Below are 11,695 nucleotides of genomic sequence, written 5' to 3' on the forward strand. Positions count from 1 at the left end.
TCACCCCTCACTGCACTGAGGGTGCAGAGCAGGTGGGCAGGGCAGCAGCTTGCCTGGGCAGGTGGCAGAGGAGCTGTTGGCATCACCCAGGGTGGCAAGCTGGGGCAGGGCACGGCGCCAGGCGGCGCAGCTCGGGGATGTCATCATCAGCCTCCTGCCTTCCTCACCAGACTGGATTGGTCCACTCAGGGGTCAAGCTCCCAGCCCTCTGCTCCCAGTGCTCCCCAGCTCCCCAGGATGAAGCTCCTGGCCCCCACTGCCCTCCTGGCCACGCTCCTGGTGGCTCTGGGGCACCCCAGGCCCAACCCCGAGCTGGACTGGCACTGGCACCTCTGGAAGAAAACTTAATGGCAAGGTGTACCAGCAGCAGGTAGGGGAGGGGGGTCCTGGGCTGGGGGTGGGGGTCTTGGAGGCGTCCTGGGCTGCTGCTCTGATGGATCCTCCTCCAGCACAACCTCCAGGGGGGGGTGGGAGGTGGCCCTGCCCACAGCAGGGCAGGGGAGGGGCTGGAGCTGGGTGATCTCCAAGGTCCCTTCCAACCCAGCTGGTGCCCAGGGGTGGTGTGGCAGGAGCTGGCAAGGCCCTGTGGTGGGACAGGGAGGGGTGAGCTGCCTCTGGGGGGGGTGGGAATTGAGGTGGGGGGGAGGTCTTGGGGTGGGGGTGGGGGTTGCTGAGGCTGGGTTTGGTTTCAGGAGGAGGAAGGGAGCCGGCGCCTGACGTGGGAGAAGAACCTGCAGGTGGTGACCCTGCACAACCTGGAGCACTCCCTGGGGCTGCACTCCTACCAGCTGGGCATGAACCACCTGGCAGACATGGTAGGTGCCAAGGAGGTCCTTGTGCCCGGCCCTGATGACCCTGCTGAGCCAGGAGCAGGAGGGGGTGAGGGGTTGGGAGGACCTCCCAAGGACCCTTCCTGCATCAGGAGAGGGTAAGGGGTTGGGAAGGCTTCCCAAGGACCCTTCCTGCACCAGGAGAGGGTGAGGGGTTGGGAGGACCTCCCAAGGACCCTTCCTGGAGTAGGAGAGGGTCTGGGGTTGGGAGGACCTCCCAAGGATCCTTCCTGGAGCAGGAGAGGAGTGAGGGGTTGGGAGGACCTCCCAAGGACCCTTCCTGGAGCAGGAGAGGGTGAGGGGTTGGGAGGACCTCCCACCCAAGGATCCTTCCTGGAGTAGGAGAGGGTGAGGGGTTGGGAGGACCTCCCAAGGATCCTTCCTGCACCAGGAGAGGGTGAGGGGTTGGGAGGACCTCCCAAGGACCCTTCCTGCACCAGGAGAGGGCCTGGGGTTGGGAAGGCTTCCCAAGGACCCTTCCTGGAGCAGGAGAGCGTCTGGGGTGGGGAGGACCTCCCAAGGACCCTTCCTGCACCAGGAGAGGGTGAGGGGCTGGGAGGACCTCCCAGGGACCCTTCCTGGAGCAGGAGAGGGTCTGGGGTGGGGAGGACCTCCCAAGGATCCTTCCTGCACCAGGAGAGGGTCTGGGGTTGGGAGAGCCTCCCAAGGACCCTTCCTGGAGCAGGAGAGGGTGAGGGGTTGGGAGGACCTCCCAAGGACCCTTCCTGGCCCATCTCCTTCTGGTGGCCAAACCACTCCAGCCAAGGAGAGGCTGGGGGGCAGGAGACAGCCTTTGGGGGGTGGGCACAGAGGACCTGGGCCTGGCATGGAATGGCCTTGGGTTGGACAAGGACAACTTCCACCAGCCCAAGGCACTCATGGGTTGGGTTTGGGTGGAAGGGTCCTTGAAGATCATCCAGTTCCAAGCCCCCTGCCATGGGCTCTGCCCATGGCAGGGGGCTTGGAACTGGGTGATCTTCAACCTCCTCCCAGCCCAGGGACCTCATCCACTCCAACCCTCCCTCTGCCACGGGCCAGGGCCACCTCCCAGGTTGCTCAAGCCCTCATTAGGAGAGCTGCTGGCAGAGCTTCCCTCCCCTGCAGGCCGAGGTTGGGCAACACAGCAGAGCCCTGGAGGGGTCTGGAGCTGCAGTGCAGCTCTGGGGCTTTGCTTTTCCTCCTTCTTCTCCTCCTCCTCCTCCTCCTCCTTCTCCTTCTCCTTCTCCTCCTCCTCCTTCTCCTTCTCCTCCTCCTCCTTCTCCTTCTCCTCCTCCTCCTCCTTCTCCTCCTCCTCCTCCTTCTCCTCCTCCTCCTCCTCCCACTCTTTCTCCTTCTCCTCCTCCTCCCCCTCCTTCTCCTCCTCCTCCTTCTCCTTCTCCTCCTCCTTCTCCTCCTCCTCCTCCCCCTCCCCCTCCTCCTCCTCCTTCTCCTCCTGCTCCTCCTCCTGCTCCTCCTCCCCCTCTCCCTCCTTCTCCTCTTCCTCCTCCATCTCCTTCTTCTTCTCCTCCTCTCCTCCTCCTCCTCCTCCTCTCCTCCTCCCCTCCCCTCCTCTCCTCCTCCCCCCCTCCTCTCCTCCTCCCCCCCTCTCCTCCTCCCCCCCTCCTCTCCTCCTCCCCCCCCTCCTCCTCCTCCTCCTGCTCCTCCTCCTGCTCCTCCTCCCCCTCTCCCTCCTTCTCCTCTTCCTCCTCCATCTCCTTCTTCTTCTCCTCCTCTCCTCTCCTCCCCCTCCTCCTCTCCTCCTCCCCCCCCTCCTCTCCTCCTCCCTCCCCCCCCCCCCCTCCTCGTCCTCCTCCTCCCTCCTCCTCCTCCTCCTCCTCCTCCTCCTCCTCCTCCTCCTCCTCCTCCTCCTCCTCCTCCTCCTCCTTTCTGGCAGGGTGAGTTGGCCTCGATGATCTCTGGAGCTCCCTTCCAGCCTCTCCTCTCCTGTGACACTCTGATGCTGTCATCTTCCCCTCCACCTCCCCTCCCTGGAGGCCTTCCCAGGCCAGCAGCTGCTGGCCCCTCCATGCTCTCCTCTCCCCCCAGACCAGTGAGGAGGTAGCAGCTTTGCTGACTGGGCTGAAGGTTCCTCCTCGACCCGAAGGAGCCTCCAGGCAACACCAGCCCCAGCCTGGCAGCCAGATCCCCGAGGCAATGGACTGGAGGGAGAAGGGATGTGTCACAGAGGTGAAGAACCAGGTGAGGAGACCTCTCTGTGCTTCCCTGGGCTCACAGAGGACAGTGCTTGGCTGGGGAGAGCCTGGAGGAGCTCACCCAGGGAGCTTAGGCATGAACCCTGCCTGGGTGAGGCCAACCTGGGCTGGGGGGAGAGGTCCCTGGGCATGGGCAGGGGCTTGGAGCTGACTGAGCTCTGAGCTCCCTTCCAGCTCAAAGCCATCCAGGAACTGATGAACCTACTGGGGAGGGACCAGAGGAGGCCACCAAGAGGAGCAGAGAGCTGCAGAGCCTCCCCTGGGAGGATGGGCTGAGGGAGCTGGGGCTGTTTCAGCCTGGAGGAGACCTCAGAGCAGCCTCCAGGGCCTGAAGGAGCTCCAGGAGAGCTGGGGAGGGACCTGGGCCAAGGGCTGGGGGGTGCCAGGCCCAGGGAGAATGGCTTGGAGCTGGGGGAGAGGAGATGGAGAGTGGAGAGGAGGAGGAAAGCCTTGAGAGGGAGGCTGGGGAGAGCCTGGCACAGGCTGCCCAGGGAGGCTGTGGCTGCCTCCTGCCTGGAGGTGCTCAGGACGAGGCTGTGCTGGAGGGGAGGGGTCCCTGGCACGGGCAGGGGCTTGGAGCTGGCTGAGCTCTGAGCCAGCCGGGGCCGGGGCCGGGCTGGGCTCTGAGCATCCCCCGGGGGCTGTCTGCCAGAGCCGAGGTCGGGGCCGGGCTGGGCTCTGAGCATCCCCCGGGGGCTGTCTGCCGGGGCCGGGGCCGGGGCTGGGCTGGGCTCTGAGCATCCCCCGGGGGCTGTCTGCCGGGGCCGGGGCTGGGCTGGGCTCTGAGCATCCCTCGGGGGCTGTCTGCCGGGGCCGGGGCCGGGCTGTGCTCTGAGCATCCCCCGGGGGCTGTCTGCCGGGGCCGGGGTCGGGCTGGGCTCTGAGCAATCCCCCGGGGGCTGTCTGCTGGGGTCGGGGCCAGGCTCTGAGCATCCCCCGGGGGCTGTCTGCCGGGGCCGGGCTGGGCTCTGAGCATCCCCCGGGGGCTGTCTGCCGGGGTCGGGGCCGGGGCCGGGTTGGGCTCTGAGCATCCCCCGGGGGCTGTCTGCCGGGGTCGGGGTCGGGCTGGGCTCTGAGCATCCCCCGGGAGCTGTCTGCCGGGGCCGGGGCCGGGCTGGGCTCTGAGCATCCCCCGGGGGCTGTCTGCCGGGGTCGGGGCCGGGGCCGGGGCCGGGGCCGGGCTGGGCTCTGAGCATCCCCCGGGGGCTGCCGGGGTCGGGCTGGGCTCTGACCATCCCCCCGGGGGCTGTCTGCCGGGGTCGGGGCCAGGCTCTGAGCATCCCCCGGGAGCTGTCTGCCGGGGCCGGGGCCGGGCTGGGCTCTGAGCATCCCCCGGGGGTTGTCTGCAGGGTGCCTGCGGAGCCTGCTGGGCGTTCAGCGCCGTGGGGGCCCTGGAGGCTCAGGTGAAGCTCAGGACCGGGCAGTTGGTGTCCCTCAGCGCCCAGAACCTCGTGGACTGCTCCACGATGTTCGGCAACAAAGGCTGCAGCGGAGGCTTCATGACCAGAGCCTTCCAGTACATCATCGACAACCAAGGCATCGACTCCGAGGATTCCTACCCCTACACGGCTCAGGTGGGCACCAGGGCGCCACAGCCTGGCACAGCAGCGGGGCACACGCAGGGTCCTACCCCTACACGGCTCAGGTGGGCACCAGGGCGCCACAGCCTGGCACAGCTGCAGCTTGATACACACAGGGTCCTACCCCTACACGGCTCAGGTGGGCACCAGGGAGCCACAGCCTGGCACAGCAGCCTGGCACAGCTGCAGGCATCACCCACGGGTGGGGACCCAACAGGGGGGACCCAAGGGGGTCATTGGCTCTGCTCTCCAGAGATGTCCTCCTCTTCCTCTTCCTTTTCCTTCTTCTCCTCCTCCTCTCCTCTTCCTCCTCCCCCTCTCCTCCTCTTCCTTCTCCTTGTCCGCCTTCTCCTCCTCCTCTTCTCCTCCTTTTTCTCCTCCTCCCTTTTCTCCTCCTCCTTCTCCTCCTCCTCCTCCTCCCTTTCCTCCTCCTCCTCTTCTCCTCCTCCTCCTCCTCCTCCTCTTCCTCCTCCTCCTCTTCCTCCTCCTTCTTCTCCCCCTTCTCCTCCTCCTCTTCCTTCTCCTCCTCATTCTCCTCCTCCTCCTTCTCCTCCTCCTCCTCCTCCTCCTCCTCCTCCTCCTTTCCTCCTCCTTTTTCTCCTCCTCCTCTCCTCCTCCTCCTCCTCCTCCTCCTCCTCCTCCTCCTCCTCCTCCTCCTCCTTCTCCTCCTCCTCTCCTCTCCTTCTCCTCCTCCTCCTCCTCCTCCTCCTCCTCCTCCTCCCCCTCCTCCTCCTCCTCCTCCTCCTCCTCCTCCCTCCTCCTTCTCCTCCTCCTTCTCCTTCTCCTTCTCCTTCTCCTTCTCCCTTCTCCTTCTCCTTCTCCTTCTCTTCTCCTTCTCCTTCTCCTTCTCCTTCTCCTTCTCCTTCTCCTTCTCCTTCTCCTTCTCCTTCTCCTTCTCCTTCTCCTTCTCCTTCTCCTTCTCCTTCTCCTTCTTCTCCCTCTCCTTCTCTTCCACCTCTCCTCCTCCTTCTGCTCCCCATCCTTCTCCTCTTCCTCTCCTCCCCCTCCTCCTCCTCCTTCTCCTCCAGACCCCCTCCCCATGCCAGCTGCCTGCCCTTAGCACCAGAAGGTGACCTGACCAAGGTGCTCTGAGCCTGGCTGCTCCTGGAGGGTGCCCAGCCCCAGGTGGCCTCCTCTGTGGCAGAGCAGCGATGCCCAAAGCTGGGTGGGGGAGTGGGAGAGCAGAGACCCTGGCAGCCATCCCCTCCCTGGCAGCTTTCAGAGGCTCCTGGGGGAGGGTCCTCCCCCCTCCTCACCTCCCTCTCCTCCCCTCCCCAGAACGGGACCTGTCAGTACAATGCCTCCACTCGAGCTGCCACCCCTGCTCCAGCTACGTGGAGCTGCCCTATGGAGATGAAGCAGCCCCTGAAGGATGCTGTGGCCACCATCGGCCCAGTCTCGGTGGCCATCGATGCCACCCAGCCAACCTTCTTCCTCTACAGCTCAGGTAGGGCCCAGGGGTCCTCCCCTTCGAGACCTTTCCCTCCAGGGCTGCCCAGGGGGGGTGGTGGAGTCCCCAGCCCCTGGAGCTTGCTCCAGAACCTGTGGCCATGGGGCCAGGGGCCAGGCTTGGGTGCCCAAGGGGGGCTTGGAATGCTGCTTGGGCTCAATGAACTTAAAGCTCTTCTCCAAGGGAGCAAGGGAGGGGAGAGGAAAGGGAGAGGGAGGGGAGAGGAAGGGGAGAGGAAAGGGAGAGGAAGGAGAGAGGAAGGGGAGAGGAAAGGGAGAGGAAGGGGAGAGGAAAAGGAGAGGAAGGAGAGAGGAAGGGGAGAGGAAAGGGAGAGGGAGGGGAGAAGAAAGGGAGAGGAAGGGGAGAGGAAAGGGAGAGGAAGGGGAGAGGAAAGGGAGAGGAAGGGGAGAGGAAAGGGAGAGGGAGGGGGAGAGGAAAGGGAGAGGAAGGGGAGAGGAAAGGGAGAGGAAAGGGAGAGGGAAGGGGAGAGGAAAGGGAGAGGAAGGGGAGAGGAAGGAGAGAGGAAGGGGAGAGGAAGGGGAGAGGAAAGGGGAGAGGAAGGGGAGAGGAAGGGGAGAGGAAAGGGAGAGGAAAGGGAGAGGGAGGGGAGAGGAAAGGGAGAGGAAAGGGAGGGGAAAGGGAGAGGAAAGGGAGAGGAAAGGGAGAGGAAGGGGAGAGGAAAGGGAGAGGGAGGGGAGAGGAAAGGGAGAGGGAGGGGGAGAGGAAGGGGGAGAGGGAGGGGAGAGGAAAAGGAGAGGAAAGGGAGAGGAAGGGGAGAGGAAGGGGAGAGGAAAGGGAGAGGAAGGGGAGAGGAAGGGAAGAGGAAGGGGAGAGGAAGGGGAGAGGAAGGGGAGAGGAAAGGGAGAGGAAGGAGAGAGGAAAGGGAGAGGAAAGGGAGAGGAAAGGGAGAGGAAGGAAGAGGATAAGGGAGAGGAAAAGGAGAGGAAAGGGAGAGGAAGGGGAGAGGAAGGGGAGAGGAAAGGGAGAGGAAGGGGGAGAGGAAGGGAAGAGGAAGGGGAGAGGAAAGGGAGAGGAAGGGGAGAGGAAAGGGAGAGGAAGGAGAGAGGAAAGGGAGGGGAAAGGGAGAGGAAAAGGAGAGGAAGGGGAGAGGAAAGAGAGAGGAAAGGGAGGGGGAGAGGAAGAGAAGGTTGAGTCCTCTCCAGGGCCACTGCTCCTGCAGCTCCTGGGCTGCCCCAAAGCAGGAGGCAGAGGAGCACTCAGCACCACTGCAGCACTCCCAGAGGGTCAGATCCTGCCCTGGGCAGGCTCCAGGCTGGGGGCAGGGGCTGGGAGCTGGGGAAGGGGCTGGGGGAGAGGGGCTGGGGAGGAGCAGCTGCAGGAGAGGAGGCTGAGGGAGACCTCCTGGCTCTCTGCAGCTCCTGAGAGGAGGCTGCAGCCAGGGGGGAGGTTGGGCAGGGCCAGGAGCAGAGGAGATGACCTCAGGCTGCCCCCAGGGGAGCTTCAGCTTGGCCCTGAGGTGCAGTTTGTGCCCTGCAGGAGAGCTCAGGGCCTGGCCCAGGCTGCCCAGGGGCAGGGTGGTGGAGTCTCCATCCCTGGGGAGCTGCTCCAGAGCCCTGGGGCCAGGCTCTGGGTGCCCAGGCTGGGGCTGGGCTTGGCCTGGATGCTCTTGGAGGTCATCTCCACCCCAAGCACCTCCCTGAGCTGGGCAGCTTGGGGCTGCCCCTGCTGGGCTCAGGGCATCTCTGGGGGTGAAACCTAAGGGCTGGTGATGGGGCTGGGGGTGGGGGAAGGGGTTGACCTGGCCTGGAAGCTTGAGGTCTTGTGGCCCCTTCCTGACCTGCTGCCCTCCTCCCCTCTCTCCTCAGGGGTCTATGATGACCCCAGGTGCACCCAGGAGGTGAACCATGGGGGTGGTGGTCGTTGGCTATGGGGACCCTCAAGGAGAAGGACTTCTGGCTGGTGAAGAACAGGTAAGGGCTGGACCCAGCCTGGGGGTGGGGGGCTCTGCCCCCCTGCTGCCCCATCTGCTCCTTGTCTCCTCCCCAGGAGCTCCCAACCCTCCCCAGGAGCTGACCACAGAGAGGGGCAGAGCTGGGAGGGAGCTGAGGCAGGGGTCTGGAGTGGGAAGGTCGAACCTTGAGCCCCAAAACTCCTGGCTGAGGATTCAGAGCTGGGCTCAGGGCTGCCAAAGCTCCAAGCCTGGGGTGGGCTCTGGGGCCACTCACTCCCAGAAGGGCTTCGAGGTCCAGAGAGGGGCAGCAGAGCTGGGGAAGGGGCTGGGGGAGAGGGCTGGGGAGGAGCAGCTGCAGGAGAGGAGGCTGAGGGAGACCTCCTGGCTCTCTGCAGCTCCCTGAGAGGAGGCTGCAGCCAGGGGGGGGTTGGGCAGGGCCAGGAGCAGAGGAGATGACCTCAGGCTGCCCCCAGGGGAGGTTCAGCTTGGCCCTGAGGAGCAGTTTGTGCCCTGCAGGAGTGCTCAGGCCTGGCCCAGGCTGCCCAGGGGCAGGGTTGGTGGAGTCTCCATCCCTGGAGGTGCTCCAGAGCCCTGTGGCCATGGCCCTGGGGCCAGGCTCTGGTGCCCAGGCTGGGCTTGGGCTTGGCCTGGATGCTCTTGGAGGGCACCCAACCCATCCTCTCCCAACCCCACCCAATCCAGCCCCACCCAACCCCACCCAATCCAGGCCCACCACACCCTACTGCCCCCAACCCCACCCACCCCAATTAAACCCCACCCAAACCCATCCATCCCCACCCAGCCCCACCCAATCCGGCCCCACCCAACCCATCCTCACCCAACCCCACCCAATCCCACTCAGCCCCACCCAATCCAACCCAATCCAACCCCACCCAGCCCCACCCAACCCCATCCAATCCAACCCCACCCTGCCCCACCCTATCCGGCCCAACCCCACCCATCCTCACCCAAACCCCACCCAATCCAGGCCCACCATACCCCACCTCCCCCTAACCCCACCCAACCCCAATTAAACCCCAACCAAACCCATCCAGCCCCACCCAGCCCCACCCAACCCTGGCCCCACCCAACCCATCCTCACCAGCCCCACCCAACCCCACCCAGCCCCACCCAATCCAGCCCCACCCCAACGTAACCTCACCCAACCCCACCCAATCCAGGCCCACCATACCCCACCTCCCCTAGCCCCACCCACCCCAATTAAACCCCACCCAAACCCATCCAGCCCCACCCAGCCCCACCCAATCCGGCCTCACCCAAACCCATCCTCACCCAACCCCACCTGGCTCCACCCAACCCCACCCAATCCAGCCCCACCCAACTCAGCCAATCCAACCCCACCCAGCCCCACCCAATCCAGCCCCACCCAGCCCCACCAACCCCACCCAATCCAACCCCACCACAGCTCCACCCAACCCCACTGACCCCACCCAACTTCACCCAGCCCCACCCAACCCAATCCAGCCCCACTCAACCCCCCACCCAGCCCCACTCAGCCCCACCCAACCCATCCTCACCCAACCCCACCCCAGCCCCACCCAACCCCATCCAATCCAACCCCACCCAGCCCCACCCAATCCAGCCCCACCCAATGTAACCTCACCCAACCCCACTGACCCCACCCAATTTCACCCAACCCCACCCAACCCAATCCAGCCCCACCCAAACCCACCCCAGCCCCACTCAGCCCCACCCAACCCCACCCAATCCAACCCCACCCATCCCCCACCCAATCAGCCCCACCCAACCCCATCCTCACCCAACCCCACCCAATCCAACCCCACCCAGCTCTCCCAGCCTCTGGTGTGCACCAGGCAGCTGCTGAGGGCTCTCTCAGCCTCTGGTGTGCACCAGGCAGCTGCTGAGGGCCTCTCAGCCTCTGGTGTGCACCAGGCAGCTGCTGAGGGCTCTCTCAGCCTCTGGTGTGCACCAGGCAGCTGCTGAGGGCTCTCCTCAGCCTCTGGTGTGCACAGGCAGCTCCTGAGGGCTCTCCCAGCCTCTGGTGTGCACCAGGCAGCTGCTGAGGGCTCTCCCAGCCTCTGGTGTGCACCAGGCAGCTGCTGAGGGCTCTCTCAGCCTCTGGTGTGCACCAGGCAGCTGCTGAGGGCTCTGTCAGCCTCTGGGTGTGCACCAGGCAGCTGCTGAGGGCTCTCTCAGCCTCTGGTGTGCACCAGGCAGCTGCTGAGGGCTCTCCCAGCCTCTGGTGTGCACCAGGGCAGCTGCTGAGGGCTCTCTCAGCCTCTGCTGTGCTCCAGGCAGCTGCTGAGGGCTCTCCCAGCCTCTGGTGTGCACCAGGCAGCTGCTGAGGGCTCCCCAGCCCTCCTCTCCTCTCCCTCTTGGGTTGTGTTTTGCTCATCTCTTGTCTCCTCCCCTTGCTCCCTGCCCCCCCCCCCAGCTGGGGGCTGAGTTTTGGAGCCCAGGGCTACATCCTGATGGCCAGGAACCAGCACAACCACTGCGGCATCGCCAGCTACGCCTCCTACCCCCCTGCCCTAGGGAGCAGCTCCGGCCCCAGGGGGGATCTGCTGCCCCAGGGGGGATCTCCCTGCCCCAGAGAGGATCTCCTGCTCCAGAGAGGATCTCCTGCCCCAGAGAGAACCTCCTGCTCCAGAGAGAGCCTCCTGCCCCAGAGAGGATCTCCTACTCCAGAGGAGAGGATCTCCTACTCCAGAGTGGATCTCCTGCCCCCAGAGAGGATCTCCTACCCCAGAGAGAACCTCCTGCTCCATAGAGAATCTCCTGCCCCAGAGAGGATCTGCTGCTCCAGGGACAACTTCCTGCTCCAGAGGAGAGGATCTCCTTATCCAGAGAGGATCTCCTGCCCCAGAGGAGAGGATCTCCTGCCCCAGTGAGGATCTCCTGCCCCAGAGAGGATCTCCTACCCCAGAGAGGATCTCCTGCCCCAGAGAGAACCTCCTGCCCCAGAGAGGATCTCCTACCCCAGAGAGGATCTCCTGCCCCAGAAAGGATCTCCTGCTCCAGAGTGGATCTCCTGTCCCAGAGAGAACTTCCTGCTCCAGGGAGGATCTCGTGCTCCAGAGAGGATCTCCTGCCCCAGACAGAACCTCCTGCCCCAGAGAGAATCTCCTTCCCCAGTGAGGATCTCCTGCCCCAGAGAGGATCTCCTGCCCCAGAGAGGATCTCCTGCTCCAGGGACAACTTCCTGCTCCAGAGGAGAGGATCTCCTTATCCAGAGAGGATCTCCTGCCCCAGACAGAACTTCCTCCTCCAGGGAGGATCTCCTGCCCCAGAGAGGGAGAACTCCATTACCCGAGCTGTGGACTGCTGTTGGGGGGAAGGAGGAGGAGGAGGAGGACGAGGAGGAGGAGGAGGAAGAGGAAGAGGAGGAGGAAGAGGAAGAGGAAGAGGAGGAGGAAGAGGAGGAGGAAGAGGAGGAGGAAGAGGAGGAGGAGGATGGAAATGGCAGCTTTGGGAAATAAAAGCTCTCTTCACCCCCAGATCAGCTCCTGGGTGGTCCAGAGGGGGTCTGGGAGGGTCCTGAGGAGCTCTTGGGGGTCCTGAAGAGCTTTAGGTTGTGCTTGGGTGGTCCAGAGGGGGTCTGGGAGAGTCCTGAGGAGCTCTTGAGGGTCCTGAAGAGCCTCAGGGTGGGCTTGGGTGGTCCAGAGGGGGTCTGGGAGGGTCCTGAGGAGCTCTTGAGGGTCCTGAAGAGCTTGAAGCTGTGCTTGGGTGGTCCAGAGAGGGTCTGGGAG

At 64.8% G+C, this 11,695-nt stretch overlaps 1 protein-coding gene across 1 annotated transcript; it reads left to right on the forward strand.

The window, feature by feature from the left end:
• Positions 1-6: 6 nt before the first annotated feature.
• LOC137461338 (cathepsin S-like) lies at positions 7-11,435 on the forward strand. Its single transcript, XM_068171109.1, is given in 10 exon segments — positions 7-345; positions 347-370; positions 693-815; positions 2,856-3,008; positions 4,372-4,596; positions 5,881-6,049; positions 7,879-7,919; positions 7,921-7,956; positions 7,958-7,983; positions 10,381-11,435. Coding segments are annotated over 10 exon segments (1,362 nt in total). The 5' UTR covers positions 7-237; the 3' UTR covers positions 10,838-11,435.
• Positions 11,436-11,695: the final 260 nt, after the last annotated feature.

Source organism: Melanerpes formicivorus, unplaced genomic scaffold (assembly GCF_026170545.1).
Source record: "Melanerpes formicivorus ecotype bairdi unplaced genomic scaffold, bMelFor1.0.p_v2 SCAF_1836, whole genome shotgun sequence".
NCBI classification, from domain to species: domain Eukaryota; kingdom Metazoa; phylum Chordata; class Aves; order Piciformes; family Picidae; genus Melanerpes; species Melanerpes formicivorus.